This window comes from Zalophus californianus, chromosome 17 (genome assembly GCF_009762305.2).
Source record: "Zalophus californianus isolate mZalCal1 chromosome 17, mZalCal1.pri.v2, whole genome shotgun sequence".
NCBI lineage: Eukaryota > Metazoa > Chordata > Mammalia > Carnivora > Otariidae > Zalophus > Zalophus californianus.
Genome location: NC_045611.1, coordinates 36,099,731 through 36,114,470, shown reverse-complemented (window position 1 = coordinate 36,114,470; position 14,740 = coordinate 36,099,731). Strand labels below are relative to the sequence as shown.

General features: G+C 36.7%; 1 protein-coding gene across 1 annotated transcript in view; it reads right to left on the bottom strand.

Annotated features, from left to right (window-relative positions):
• Positions 1-14,740, bottom strand: part of ITFG1 (integrin alpha FG-GAP repeat containing 1) — a 327,184-nt gene that overhangs the window by 157,182 nt on the left and 155,262 nt on the right. The window contains exon 10 of the mRNA XM_027620347.2: positions 13,324-13,496. Within this exon, the coding sequence (XP_027476148.1) occupies positions 13,324-13,496 (173 nt within the window). The remainder of the gene's footprint in view (positions 1-13,323; positions 13,497-14,740) is intronic.

The following is a 14,740-nucleotide window of genomic DNA, read 5'->3' as shown; positions in this document are numbered from 1 at the left end:
AAAGTAAAGAAACACATTGAGAACAATACAATTATAGTGGGGGACTTTAACACCCCCCTGACTGAAATGGACAGATCATCTAAGCAAAAGATCAACAAGGAAATAAAGACTTTAAATGAAACAGTGGACCTAATGGACTTTACAGACATATTTAGAACATTCCATTCCAAAGCAATGGAATACACATTCTTCTCTAGTGCCCATGGAACATTCTCCAGAATTGATCACATCCTAGGTCACAAATCAGGTCTCAACCGGTACCAAAAGATTGGGATTATTCCCTGCATATTTTCAGACCACAATGCTTTGAAACTAGAACTCAATCACAAGAGGGAAGTCGGAAAGAACTCAAATACATGGAGGCTAAACAGCATCCTACTAAAGAATGAATGGGTCAACCAGGAAATTAAAGAAGAATTAAAAAAATTCATGGAAACCAATGAAAATGAAAACACAATTGTTCAAAATGATACAGCAAAGGCAGTCCTGAGAGGAAAGTATATAGCAATACAAGCCTTTCTCAAGAAACAAGAAAGGTCTCAAATACACAACCTAACCCTACACCTAAAGGAGCTGGAGAAAGAACAGCAAATAAAGCCTAAACCCAGCAGGAGAAGAGAAATCATAAAGATCAGAGCAGAAATCAATGAACTAGAAAGCAAAGGAACAGTAGAACAGATCAACGAAACTAGGAGTTGGTTCTTTGAAAGAATTAACAAGATTGATAAACCCCTGGCCAGACTTACCAAAAAGAAAAGAGAAATGACCCAAATCCACAAAATCATGAATGAAAGAGGAGAGATCACAACCAACACCAAAGAAATACAAACAATTATAGGAACATATTATGAGCAACTATCTGCCAGCAAATTAGATAACCTGGAAGAAATGGGTGCATTCCTAGAGATGTATCAACTACCAAAACTGAACCAGGAAGAAATAGAAAACCTGAACAGACCTATAACCACTAAGGAAACTGAAGCAGTCATCAAAAATCTCCCAACAAACAAAAGCCCAGGGCCAGATGGCTTCCCAGGGGAATTCCACCAAACATTTAAAGAAGAATTAATACCTATTCTCCTGAAACTGTACCAAAAAATAGAAATGGAAGGAAAACTTCCAAACTCATTTTATGAGGCCATCACTCCCTTGATCCCAAAACCAGACAAAGACACCATCAAAAAGGAGAATTACAGACCAATATCATTGGTGAACATGGATGCAAAAATTCTCACCAAAATACTAGCCAATAGGATCCAACGGTACATTAAACGGATTATTCACCAAGTGGGATTTATCCCTGGGCTTCAAGGCTGGTTCAACATCCCTAAATCAATCAACGTGATACAATACATTAACAAAAGAAAGAACAAAAATCATATGATCCTCTCAATAGATGCAGAAAAAGGATTTGACAAAGTACAGCATCCTTTCTTGATCAAAACTCTTCAGAGTATAGGGATAGAGGGTACATACCTCAATATCCTAAAAGCCATCTATGAAAAACGTACAGCGAATATCATTCTCAATGGGGAAAAGTTGAGAAGCTTTTCCCCTAAGGTCAGGCATGCGGCAGGGATGTCCACTCTCACCACTGCTATTCAACATAGTATTAGAAGTCCTAGCCACAGCAGTCAGAAAAGAAAAAGAAATCAAGGCATCCAAATCGGCAAAGAGGAAGTCAAATTCTCACTCTTTGCAGATGATATGATACTGTATGTGGAAAACCCAAAAGACTCCACCCAAAACTGCTAGAACTCATACAGGAATTCAGTAAAGTAACAGGATATAAAATCAATGCACAGAAATCAGTGGCATTCCTCTACACCAACAACAAGACAGAAGAGAGACAAATCAAGGAGTCAATCCCATTTACAATTGCACCCCAAACCATAATATACCTAGGAATAAATCTAACCAAAGAGGCAAAGGATCTGTACTCAGAAAACTATAAAATCCTCATGAAAGAAATTGAAGAAGACACAAAGAAATGGAAAAACGTTCCATGCTTATGGATTGGAAGAACAAACATTGTGAAGATGTCAGTGCTACCCAGAGCAATCTACACATTCAATGCAATCCCCAACAAAATACCATCCACCTTTTTCAAAGAAATGGAACAAATAATCCTAAAATTTGTATGGAACCAGAAGAGACCCCGAACAGCCAGAGGAATATTGAAAAAGAAAAGCAAAGGTGGCGGCATCACAATTCCAGACTTCCAGCTCTATTACAAAGCTGTCATCATCAAGACAGTATGGTACTGGCACAAAAACAGACACATAGATCAAAGGAACAGAATAGAGAGCCCAGAAATGGACCCTCAACTCTATGGTTAACTCATCTTTGACAAAGCAGGAAAGAATGTCCAATGGAAAAAAGACAGTCTCTTCAACAAATGGTGTTGGGAAAATTGGACAGCCACATGCAGAAGATTGAAACTGGACCATTTCCTTACACCACACAAAAAAATAGACTCCAAATGGTTGAAAGTCCTAAACGTGAGACAGGAGTCCATCAAAATCCTAAAGGAGAACACAGGCAGCAACCTCTTCGACCTTAGCCGCAGCAACTTCTTCCTAGAAACATCGCCAAAGGCAAGGGAATCAAGGGGAAAAATGAACTATTGGGATTTCATCAAGATAAAAAGCTTATGCACAGCAAAAGAAACAGTCCACAAAACCAAAAGACAACCGAGAGACTGGGAGAAAATATTTGCAAATGACATACCAGATAAAGGGCTAGTATCCAAAATCCATAAAGAACTTATCAAACTCAATACCCAAGGAACAAATAATCCAATCAAGAAGTGGGCAGAAGACATGAACGGACATTTTTCCAAAGAAGACATCCAAATGGCCAACAGACACATGAAAAAGTGCTCAACATCGCTCGGCATCAGGGAAATCCAAATGAAAACCTCAATGAGATACCACCTCACACCCGTCAGAATGGCTAAAATTAACAAGTCAGGAAATGACAGATGTTGGCAGGGATGTGGAGAAAGGGGAACCCTCCTATACTGTTGGTGGGAATGCAAGCTGGTGCAACCCTTCTGGAAAACAGTACGGAGGTTCCTCAAACAGTTGAAAATAGAGCTACCATACTACCCAGCAATTGCACTACTGGGTATTTACCACAAAGATAGAAATGTAGGGATCCGAAGGGGTACGTGCACCCCAATGTTTATAGCAGCAATGTCCACAATAGCCAAACGGTGGAAAGAGCCAAGATGTCTATCGACAGATGAATGGATAAAGAAGATGTGGTATATATACACAATGGACTATTATGCAGCCATCAAAAGGAATGAGATCTTGCCATTTGCAACGACGTGGATGGAACTGGAGGGTGTTATGCTGAGTGAAATAAGTCAATAAGAGGAAGACATGTATCATATGACCTCAATGATATGAGGAATTCTTAATCTCAGGAAACAAATTGAGGGTTGCTGGAGTGGTGGGGGGTGGGAGGGATGGGGTGGCTGGGTGATAGACATTGGGGAGGGTATGTGTTATGGTGAGCGCTGTGAATTGTGCAAGACTGTTGAATCACAGATCTGTACCTCTGAAACAAATAATGCAATATATGTGAAGAAAAAAGAAAAAGAAGAAGATAGCAGGAGGGGAAGAATGAAGGGGAGTAAGTCAGAGGGGAGACGAACCATGAGAGACGATGGACTCTGAAAAACAAACTGAGGGTTCTAGAGGGGAGGAGCGTAGGGGGATGGGTTAGCCTGGTGATGGGTATGAAAGAGGGCAGATTCTGCATGGAGCACTGGGTGTTATGCACAAACAATGAATCATGGAACACTACACCAAAAACTAATGATGTAATACATGGTGATTAACATAACAATAAAAAATAAAAAAATAAAAAGTCATAGCATTTTTCCCAAATATTTCAATTAATAGAAGTATTATCAAGGAATAGACCTCTTCTTTAGCTATGATCTATCTTTCTTGGTTTTATTATTATTATTTTTAGCAATGCTAACACCTAATATAATGTATAATTAATGGAGATTATACTATACCCCAAATCTCAATAGTGTAATTTATAAATGTTGTAAATTGAAAGACTGTATATACTTGCTTTGAGTAGTAAAAAACTGTTATCAACAAATTAAAGATCAAAATAAAGGCTTAACTTCATTTGCAACGATGTGGATGGAACTGGAGGGTGTTATGCTGAGTGAAATAAGTCAATCAGAGAAAGACATGTATCATATGACCTCAGTGATATGAGGAATTCTTAATCCCAGGAAGCAAAGTGAGGGTTGCTGGATTGGGGGTGGGGTGGGAGGGATGGGGTGGTTGGGTGATAAGACATTGGGGAGGGTATGTGCTATGGTAAGCGCTGTGAATTGTGGAAGACTGCTGAATCACAGATCTGTACCTCTGAAACATATGATGCAATATATGTTAAGAAAAAAAAAAGAAGAAGATAGGAGGGGAAGAATGAAGGGGGTTAAATCAGAGGGGGAGATGAACCATGAGAAACGATGGACTCTGAAAAACAAACTGAAGGTTCTAGAGAGGAGGGGCGTTGGGGGGATGGGTTAGCCTGGTGATGGGTATTAAAGAGGGCAAGTTCTGCATGGAGCACTGGGTGTTATGCACAAACAATGAATCATGGAACAGTACATCACAAACTAATGATGTAATGTATGGTTATTAACATAACAAAAAAATTTGAAGAAAAAAATAAAATAAAGGCTTAACTTAATAAAAACATTTTGTAGTTTCCTCTTGCATATATATCATCTTGTTTTGACAACTTCTCTGTAACGTAGCGTAAGTATTTGCTTCATATCACAGATGAGGAAACAAAGACCCGAAGTCAGGATTCTAAGATAAATCTTTTTTATCAAATCTAATTCTCATCCCATGTGCCCTGCTGCTTTGCAGCCTGGTCTACATTTGATATGTTTACATATTGTGGATATTGGGGATGAAGAAAACACTTGGTCTGTATCAAGCCTCTCCTCTGTAAAACAAAACAAAACAAACAAAACAAACAAAACAGCCCCAGCTCTTAAAAATTCTATCTAGATTTAATTTAATGACAAAGATACAAAGACAATGGGTGAGAATGCTAATATATATTTTCATTATATATTCCTTATGGCTGTCCCTTTCCCTTTGCTCATGAAGAAAGTGAGAAAGGGTGATAAATTTACCTAAAAAGATAGATCTTCCTACCTCAGACCTTGTTTTTTTTGGTTTGGTTTTTTGTTTCTTTAATTCATGTGTAACAACATTGAAAACAGTGACACATTGTAGCATTTAATTTATCAGTCTTAGGGAAAAAAGCCTGCATACAGAGGATCTGGATAGACTTGGAAATTTTAAGTTACTTCTTGAAGTCAATAGAAGAAAATTTTTTGCTAATACTTTTTAATTCTCCCTTTAAGTATCACTCATTTTCCTTTGGAAACTGTCAAACCATTCTACCTTTAAAGTATTCCATCTGTGAGAGATAATTTTGAGACTACTGTTTTCTGAGTAAATATGCTGTCTTTTGGATTCCAATCTGACTAAACCATTTAGATTTGAAAAAAACTTACATTATATGCTTAGATTGATATGTTTTAACTTATATATTTTAAATTTCTAACACATAAACATACTGGGGTTTAGAAGTTGTGGTTCAAAATTAGCCATCAGTTCTTTCCTTAACAATAATCTGTGGGGCTTATAGGTTAGAGGCTACCTAGCTGTTACAGGTCTTTTGGAAGTAAAGTCAACATTCATGTTGTTGACAGTCTAGTTTAAATACAGGCCTCTTAATAAGGTTAGCTTGAGAGGGAAGTGGGGAAGGAATGGTATTTTATGAAATCCTCACAAGAAATTTGTAGGGGAGGTATAACAACACTTATCTTACAGATTTGGTTATACATAGATAGGATAAATACCTTGCTGAAGGAAACAGAACTCCTAAGTGGCACCACTAGCATTTAAATTGGAATTCAAAGTCCATGGTGTGGTCCTTCTTTTCTAAGCTGCATTTAGAAATAAACTTGTCTTTTAAACTTATGTGATATATAATGTAGTGGAAGAAGTATGTATTTTATTTCTTTTTTAAAATTTTAAAAAAAAATGTTATTTATTTACTTGACAGAGAGAGACACAGCGAGAGAGCGAACACAAGCAGGGGGAGTGGGAGAGGGAGAAGCAGGCTCCCCGCTGAGCAGGGAGCCCGTTGCGGGGCTCGATCCCAGGACCCAGGAATCATGACCTGAGTCGGAGGCAGACGCTTAACAACTGAGCCACCCAGGCGTCCCGTATTTCTTCTTTTATTAAGAAAATGTACGTACCTAAGAGACGTCTGAATCTAAGTCTTGCCTTATTCATGGACTAATAGGAGAGTCTTTTTCCATTCTGTCATCCTAAGAAATGGATTCCATAGTGCCAGTTTCTACTACCATTAGTTTAATTCATATAGATGGTAGGAATTACAAAAATAGGAGTTCAAAATCTTCCATGTTACTGCTTTTTTGAAGGAGACTTTTACTGTTCCTTAGAGGTCATGAAACTGTGGCTACTATTCTAGTAAGGTAGCTGATTCAAATGAAACAAAATGGAGTTTTATAAATATAATATACTTATATTATTCCCAGCACCCCCCCACCATTTATAAAGCGAACTATATATGTTGATGATTCAAGAATTAAGAGGCTTAATTTACTCCATATAGTTTTATGCAAATTTGGCAATGTAGTTATTGATTATATAGGAAATGCTTATTGTATTTATTTTGGTAGCAAAACTATATAAGTAATGAAATTTATCATATAGTCTCTCTGGAAAGACAAGCATATACATTCATATATTATTCACTACTCTTTGTAATTAATGATGTGTGCTGCCCTCTACATATAAAATGCTTTTAAAAAAATGATGCTTCTGATCCATTGTCAATCATATCTTATGAGCTGTTTTCATAGTGGTGACTAGTAGTCTGTTATTAAATAAACCCCCAATTCTTTCCTATTCATTTCTGTAATGAAGGTAGTGAGTTGAGAAAGCAAAACAGACAAATTAAATATAAAAACAAAATATTTATGGAAAAATTTCATCTTATTGAAAATAAAAGTGACTCTTTGGATAACTACAACTATAATAAAAACATAGAATGAATGAAATAATAAAATAGACAAGACTTTATCGAGTCTGATGAATGAAATGTAGAAGGCAAATAACATTAGAAACATGAAGGGAGCTATACCTACGGATAAATAAATACTTGGGCCCTCTCCTCTCTCTCTCTCAGTGAATCTGGCTGAGGTTTATCAATTTTGGTTATCTTTTCAAAGAACCAGTTCTTAGTTTCATTAATCCTTCCTATTGTCTTTTTAGTTTCCATTACATTTACTTCTGCTCTGTTCTTTACTATTTCCTTCTTTCTACTAACCTTGGGCTTTGTTATTCTTCTTTTTCTAGTTCCTTTATGTATAAAGTTAGATTGTTGATTTGAGATTTTCTTTTTTTTTTTGAGGTAGTCCTGTCCAGCTAGGAACTTCTCTTTTAGAAGGACCTCTTAAGGCTGATATTTCCTTATTGATTTTCTGTCTGATTGATCTATGCATTGATGTTACTGGGATATTAATTAACCCTGCTATAATTGTATTGCTGCTGGTTTCTCCCTTTAAGTCCTTTAATATTTACTTTACATATTTAGTTATATATGTGTAGCTACCCCTGGTTTCCATTTGCATGAGACATCTTTTCCCTTCCCTTTACTTTCAGTCCCTGTGTATCCTTACACCTGAGGTTGAGTCTCTTGCACACGGCATATGAAGTTATTTATTTATTTATTTTTAAATTCATTTAGTCATTCTATGTCTTGATTGGAGAATTTACTCCATTTATGTCTAAAGTAATTATAGGTAGATATGTACTTATTGCCATTTTGTTAACTGTTTTTCAGCTGTTTTGTAGTTCCTCTCTGTACTTTTCTTCTTCTCTTGCCCTTTCCTATTGTGTTTTGATGACCATTACTATGTTTACATCTTTTTCTCATTATCTTGTGTATGTACCCCAGGTTTTGCTTTTTGGTTAACATGTGGCTGATGTATATCAGCTTGTATATATACCAGTCTATTTTCAGTTGACAGGAAGTTAAATTTGAATTCTAAAATACATTTTCTACTCAAAATATCCCATGTTCTATGTTTCTGATGTTACATTTTACATGTTTTTGTGTATCCCTTAACTAATTGTTGTATAGTTATTTTTACTACTTTTGTCTTATCTTCATGTTAGCTTTAACACTGATTAGTCCACTACCTTTACTATACATTTATCTTTTTAGTGGGATCTTTACTTTCATATGTTTTCTTGTTACTAATCAGTGCCCCCCCCCCTTTTTTTTAGCTTAAAGAAGTCCCTTTAACATTTCTGGTAAGGCCAATTTAATGGTGGTTAACTCCTTTAGTTTTTGCTTGTCTGGAAAACTCTTTATTCCTCCTTCTATTTGAATGATAAGTTTGACAGATAGAATATTCTTGGTTGGAAGTGTTTTTTGCCTTCAGCACTTTGAATATATCATGCCACTCTCTCTGGCCTGCAAAGTTTCTGCTGAAAAATCTGCTCATAGTCTTATGGAGGTTCCCCTGTACGTAATAATGTTTTTCTCTTGTTGCTTTCACGATTCTCTCTTTAACTTTTGACATTTTAATTGTAATGTGTCTTGGAGTGGATCTCTTTGTGATCATCTTATTTGGAACTCCTTGCCCTTTTTTTGCATTTGGAAGTCTGTTTTCCCTCCCCATATTAAGGTAGTTTACAGCCATTATTTCTTCAAATAAGTTTTTATACCTTTCTCTCTTTCTTTTCCTGAGACCCTTATAATGAAAATGTTAGCATACCTGATGGTGTTCCACAGGTCCCTTAAGCTATCTTTCACTCCCAGCCTCCCCCATTTTTTGCTGGTATGTTTGGGCAAGTGCTGCTGCTCTGTCTTTCAGGTCACTGATCCTTTCTTCTGTTCCATCTGCTCTGCTGTTGAAGCCCTCTAGTGTATTTTTCAGTTCAATGTTATATTCTTCAGTTCTTTGACTTCTGTTTGGTACTTACTCGTATTTTCTATCTCTTTGTTTTCATCCATTCTTCTCCTAAGATTGGTGAAAATCTTTGTAACCATTATCTTGAATTTTATATCAGGTAAATTACTTATTTCCATTTTATTAAGTTTTTTCTGTGTTCCCCCCCCCCCCCCGGGATTTTATCTTGTTTTTCCATTTGGAAGATATTCTTCTGTTTCCTCATTTGCTGGACTCCGTGAATTTGTTTCTATGTATTAGGAGAAATGGCTACTTCTAGTCTTGAAGAAGTAATCATAAGAAGACTAATAGTGTGTTTCAGTCTGCTGTCTGTGCAGTGCCTTGGGGGTGGTAGCTTGCCAAAAACTGTCTCTCCCATTGTTTTAGTCCCATGAGGCCCAGAAAAGCAAGCTTCCCTGGCCACCAGAGCTAGGTGTTCAAGGGACATCACCTATTTGGACTATGCACATCCCCTGGCTTTGGTGGGACTGTGTGAAAGTGTAGACTGAGACAAGCCTACAGGCCAACTTTGGTGTTGTGGCCCCATGGGTAAGTCAGGCCAGGGCACACCTACTACTCAGATTTAGTGGGGTAGGCTGTGGAAGAGGACCAGCTGGGTTTAGTAGGGTGGAGCTGAGGGACTACTGGGCTGGGGCATGCCTGCCTGCCAGGCTTAGCAGGCTGGGCCCATGGAGTGTTTCGGGGTGGGACATGCATAACCCAGGGTTTGGTATACAGGGCTAGGCAAGTGCACTAGCAAGGCAGAGAGAGTGCAAAAATGGTGCCCACCTGGGCCTCTGTCTCTGGAGACAGCACAGCAACGTCACTTTAAGTTTTCCTTTCTTCTCTCAATAAAATGAAAATTCAGAGAATTAAGACATGACTATGCACAGAATATGAAAGTAAACTAAGGGCAACTGAGTAACAATGGGATAGTCAAGGAAAAAAATAAGGTTTTCAGTCAGTGGTGGCATATATGTAAAATGACTGATCTCAGACCAGGCTGCCTCTATAAAATGTCACTAATAGATTTTTCATGTACCATGATTTTAAAGGTTAACTTAGATAAATTAGGTCTTTAATATAAGGAACAAACCAATCTAAATTACTCTCTTCTGAAAACAAAAACACAAGTTAACAATCCATGGTTTCAGAATTTCTTTTCATGAGTTACATATTATGGATTTTATTCTCTTATGTATAATGTCTACCTCATTTTCAAAACCTGCATTAAAAAAGGAGACAGAATTCTCCGGTAGTAACCCTTCAAATTAGAAACATCAACCCTGCACTAATCCTCAGCAATACAGCAATCCTGAAATCAGTTAAAAATTACAAAATGCTTTTTGGACAAAAGGGAGTGCATGCAGGAAAGGATTATCATGCACACTATGTCTTTTTTTCCTCCTTCTATGTTTCAAGGAATATATTATACTGAATTCTCCTAGACACACATCTCCCTTTCAAGTACAGGGCTCTTTTTGATTTAGTGATTTAATGAACAATGAGATGCACTAAAATCTATCTTTTAATTCTCATCTATGCCAAAAAGAAATCCCAGGTTTTAAACAGTTGCTTATAAAAGCATCAAGTGCCTATAACTGACTGCCTCTTACCTTATGTTTTCTGTAGAGTTACTCTGTTCCCTGCTGAATTAGCTGTTGATACCATCATTATTTCTGAATGGTAAAGGAACTTCAGTTAATATTTGATGGTTTAAAAGAGAAAATATTGATAAAAACTTCATGACAGTATATACTCAATGGAATATTATTAAGCCATAATAAAGAATGAAATCTTGCCATTTGCAATGGCATGGATGGAGCTAGAGAGTATAATGCTAAGTAATATAAGTCAGTCAATCGTACCATATGATTTCACTCATGTGGCATTTAAGAAACAAATGAGCCAAGAAAATAGAGAGAGAGAGAAGCCAGGAAACAAACTCTTAATTACAAAGAACAAACTGATGGTTAGAGGGGAGGTTGGAAGGGGAGGGTGAAATAGGTGATGCGGATTAAGGAGGGCACTTGTGATGAGCACCAGGTGATGCATGGAGTTACTGAATCACTATATCCTACACATGAAACTAATAGAACACTGTATGTCAACTATACTGGGACTTAAAATTTAAAAACAACAACAAAAAGATAACTCACTAGTTTAAAAAAAAAAAACAAAACCCTTATGACCAAAACATAAATTGTTTGGATATTCTTCTAAGGATGAGTAATCATAGACTTAAATGAATTTGGGATACAATTTCTTATTCTTTTGAATAGGATTAATGTCTAGAATAAAGCAATTTTACATTTCTTTGTTTTTATGTGCCACTGTATCTTTAAAAGGAATAATAACCACATTCAGTTCAGATATTTCATTTTACACTAAAATTGCTTCACACAAATAATTATGAAGCATGATGATCATGTCCCTGGAAAACTCCATATACATAACTTGGAGCAACTGTAATTTCAAATCAAAGCCTTAGAAAAGTTTAAGTACAGACTGTCCATAATTTTCTACAAATATTTAGGGGCACTCTCTAATAATATATGTTTCTCTAAATATCAGATTTCTAGATGACATCGTTTGGTGTTCAAAGCAACAATAAATCTGATTTTTTTTCCAGGGAAGTTGTTTTGCATCATGAACCTGGTAGGAAACGTGAAGCTGAATTATCACTAATTCCAGAGTGAATTAATGCACAGAGGAAAAATTGTGGATAGATAATGATGCAGGAGATAATAAAGAATAAGGGCCAAGAAATACAATTAATTGTGATAGGAAGAAAACAATAAGGTATTAAAATTTAGGAAGAGTCATATTCATGGATTCTGCAAAGACTCAGGCTAATTAGAAATTTAACTATATTGGTTTATCTACTGGTACCTCTACTTAAGGAGAAAAAAGGAGCTGCAGCACTCAGAACGACTGATAATGTAATAAATATACATTTTATGTATACAAATAATGTCAATAATCATGTTTGAATTTTCAATGCAATTATAAATAAGCAAGAGTAAGGCAATATTCACTGAATGTCCGTATGTACTAGGTATTTACTAATTGCTTCACTTATTTTTACCTCATTTAATCTTCACTACAACTGCTTGAGACAGATAAAATTATTATTTTTATTTTTTTTTAAAGATTTTATTTATTTATTTAATTGACAGAGAGACAGCGTGAGGGGGAACACAAGTAGGGGAGTGGGAGAGGGAGAAGCAGGCTTCCGACCAAGCAGGGAGCCTGATGCAGGGCTCAATCCCAGGACCCCGGGATTATGACCTGTGCCGAAGGCAGTCTCTTAACCAACTGAGCTACCCAGGCGCCCCGAGACAGATAGAATTATTACTCTTGTCTTATAGATGAGTTTAGATAGTCTGCCTACGGTCACACAGGTGGTTAAGTGGCTGGACTGAGATTGAAGCCTAGGCTTAGCTCTTAACCACGATGGTTTTCAGTCTCCCAAAATGTAACTGGGTCATTTGCTTTTTAAAAATTTTGGCCTTACAAATGAAAGGGAGTGGGAGATAAGGCTTCCCATTATGGAAAGAATAAGTCACAGGAATAAAAGGCACTGCATAAGGAATATTGGTCAATGGTACTGTAATAGTGTTGTATGGTAACAGATGGTAGCTGCACTTGTGAGCACAGCATAATGTATAAACTTGTCAAATCACTAGGTTGTACACCTGAAATTAATGTAACATTGTGCATCAACTATACTCACATACAGAAATTAAACCAAGAAGGAAAACAAAATTTCAACCATTTCCAGGGAAAAAACCCACAAAAAATAAAGAGTACAATCACTCTGTACTCTGTATATGCCTCTATTATTGAATGTAATACATTGTATTGCAGTTATCTGCTTTCAAGCCTGTCTCTATCTCCAGAATGGAAGCTTCCTGGTTGTAGGGATCACGTGTAATTGCACAGAAAAAAAGGCTCGGTTAATATTTATTGAATTGAATTGAGTATTAAATTACACTCATTAAAAGAAAAAACTTTTGGCCTTTTAACAATAAAGTTTTGTTGAATGTTGTATTTTAGATTAGAGGTTTGTTTCTGTTCTATAGAAATTAAATCTGTGGAAAAGAACAGGTATTCTAAGCCACTGGAAGTTCAGGTACAACATAAAGAAATAGGAACTAAGCTCATCATGTTCCTTTATTTAAGGTACTCTACCACATTTAGGTGCTATTCAGTTAACAAAGTATCAAATCAAAGATATTTTTACAAATATTTCTCACTAGACTTAATTTCCATACCTTCCAGATGTATTCTTCAGTATGGCAAGAGCATCTGGATAGCCATCCATGTTGTAGTCTCCAATATGAAGGGTAATTGGAAGTGGTATTTCAGTTGGTCGTTGTTCATGCACAAATGGCACAAAGCCCCACAGTGTGCCCTTGTTGCTGAACTCCTGTAGGACTGGAACCCACTATGGAATAAGAGGAAAAAGATTAGATTTTACAGTTACTTTAGAAAAAAAAAATTCACCATTTGTAAGACAAACGATCTATTAAAAGTCCTTACAAGCATCATCTTACTTAAACTTCTTTATCTCTACATCTAAGGGTATTATAATTTACTTTGACGAACAGATAACTGATACTCTAGAAAAAATAAAGTCCCATTTAAATTTCATCACTAGTCATTTTTCCTTGAACTGGTACATAGAGCCTTTGAAAGTTTTTCACAAAATCACAGAATCTTAGGTTTGAATTGATATTGATTCCTATAGTTGAATCCCCCCATTTTAAAGCTGTGTTGAGTGGAAATGTAATTTCAAGGTAATATTTTTTAAAGATTTATTTGCTTATTTTAGAGAGGGAGGGAGGGAGAGAAAGAGAACGAGGGGGAGGGGCAGAGGGAGAAGGAGAGAGAGAATCTCAATCAGACTCCCACTGAACATGGAGCCCAACAGGGGGCTCTATCTCAAGATCCTGAGATCATGAACTGAGCAGAAACCAAGAGTTGGACGCTTAACTGACTGAGCCACCTAGGCACCCCGCAAATGAGTATTTTTTTAAATTAGAGCAAACAGTAATATCATCTAATACTGATGTCCTAGGAAGAAAGTTAGAAGATGACAGAACCTCTGTTGTTCCCCTGCTTTGCCTTTTATACATGATGCTGACTTTAGTCACCATCTTCAGAGCCAAGAGTTCTAAGGCTTTCCTGACAACACCAGCCCTGAGAGAAGCTCTGCCTGTCCAGGGGGAGCTTTGTCACCAAAACAGCTGGAATCTACTTTTAGTAAGTTCTTTATTTTTATGTTGATTATAATGAAGAGAACGGAGAGAATAAGTTGATCTCAAAAAGAGCTTTTGGAAATCCATTTCTCTTTTGAGATGCCCTAATGCCCTAATCTACTTCTAATAACCTAATGCAAACTAAAAATCTGAAGAGTGGAGATCATACCATTAAAATTACAAATATGCCCGGGGCGTGTGGGTGGCTCAGTTGTTGGGCATCTGCCTTCGGCTCAGGTCAAATTATAAATATGCCCATGATTAGTTAAAAGTATGGATACTGGCACACACCCTAGAGATGTTTAAACAGGCGCAGCTGGCTTGAAATAACAGCAGGCTAAACATGGCTACATATGTTTCTTTTAAGCAGGTGACTCTTTATATGGCTCCAAGTCAAACGATATTAAAAATGGCTTCTTGCAAAGGGTTT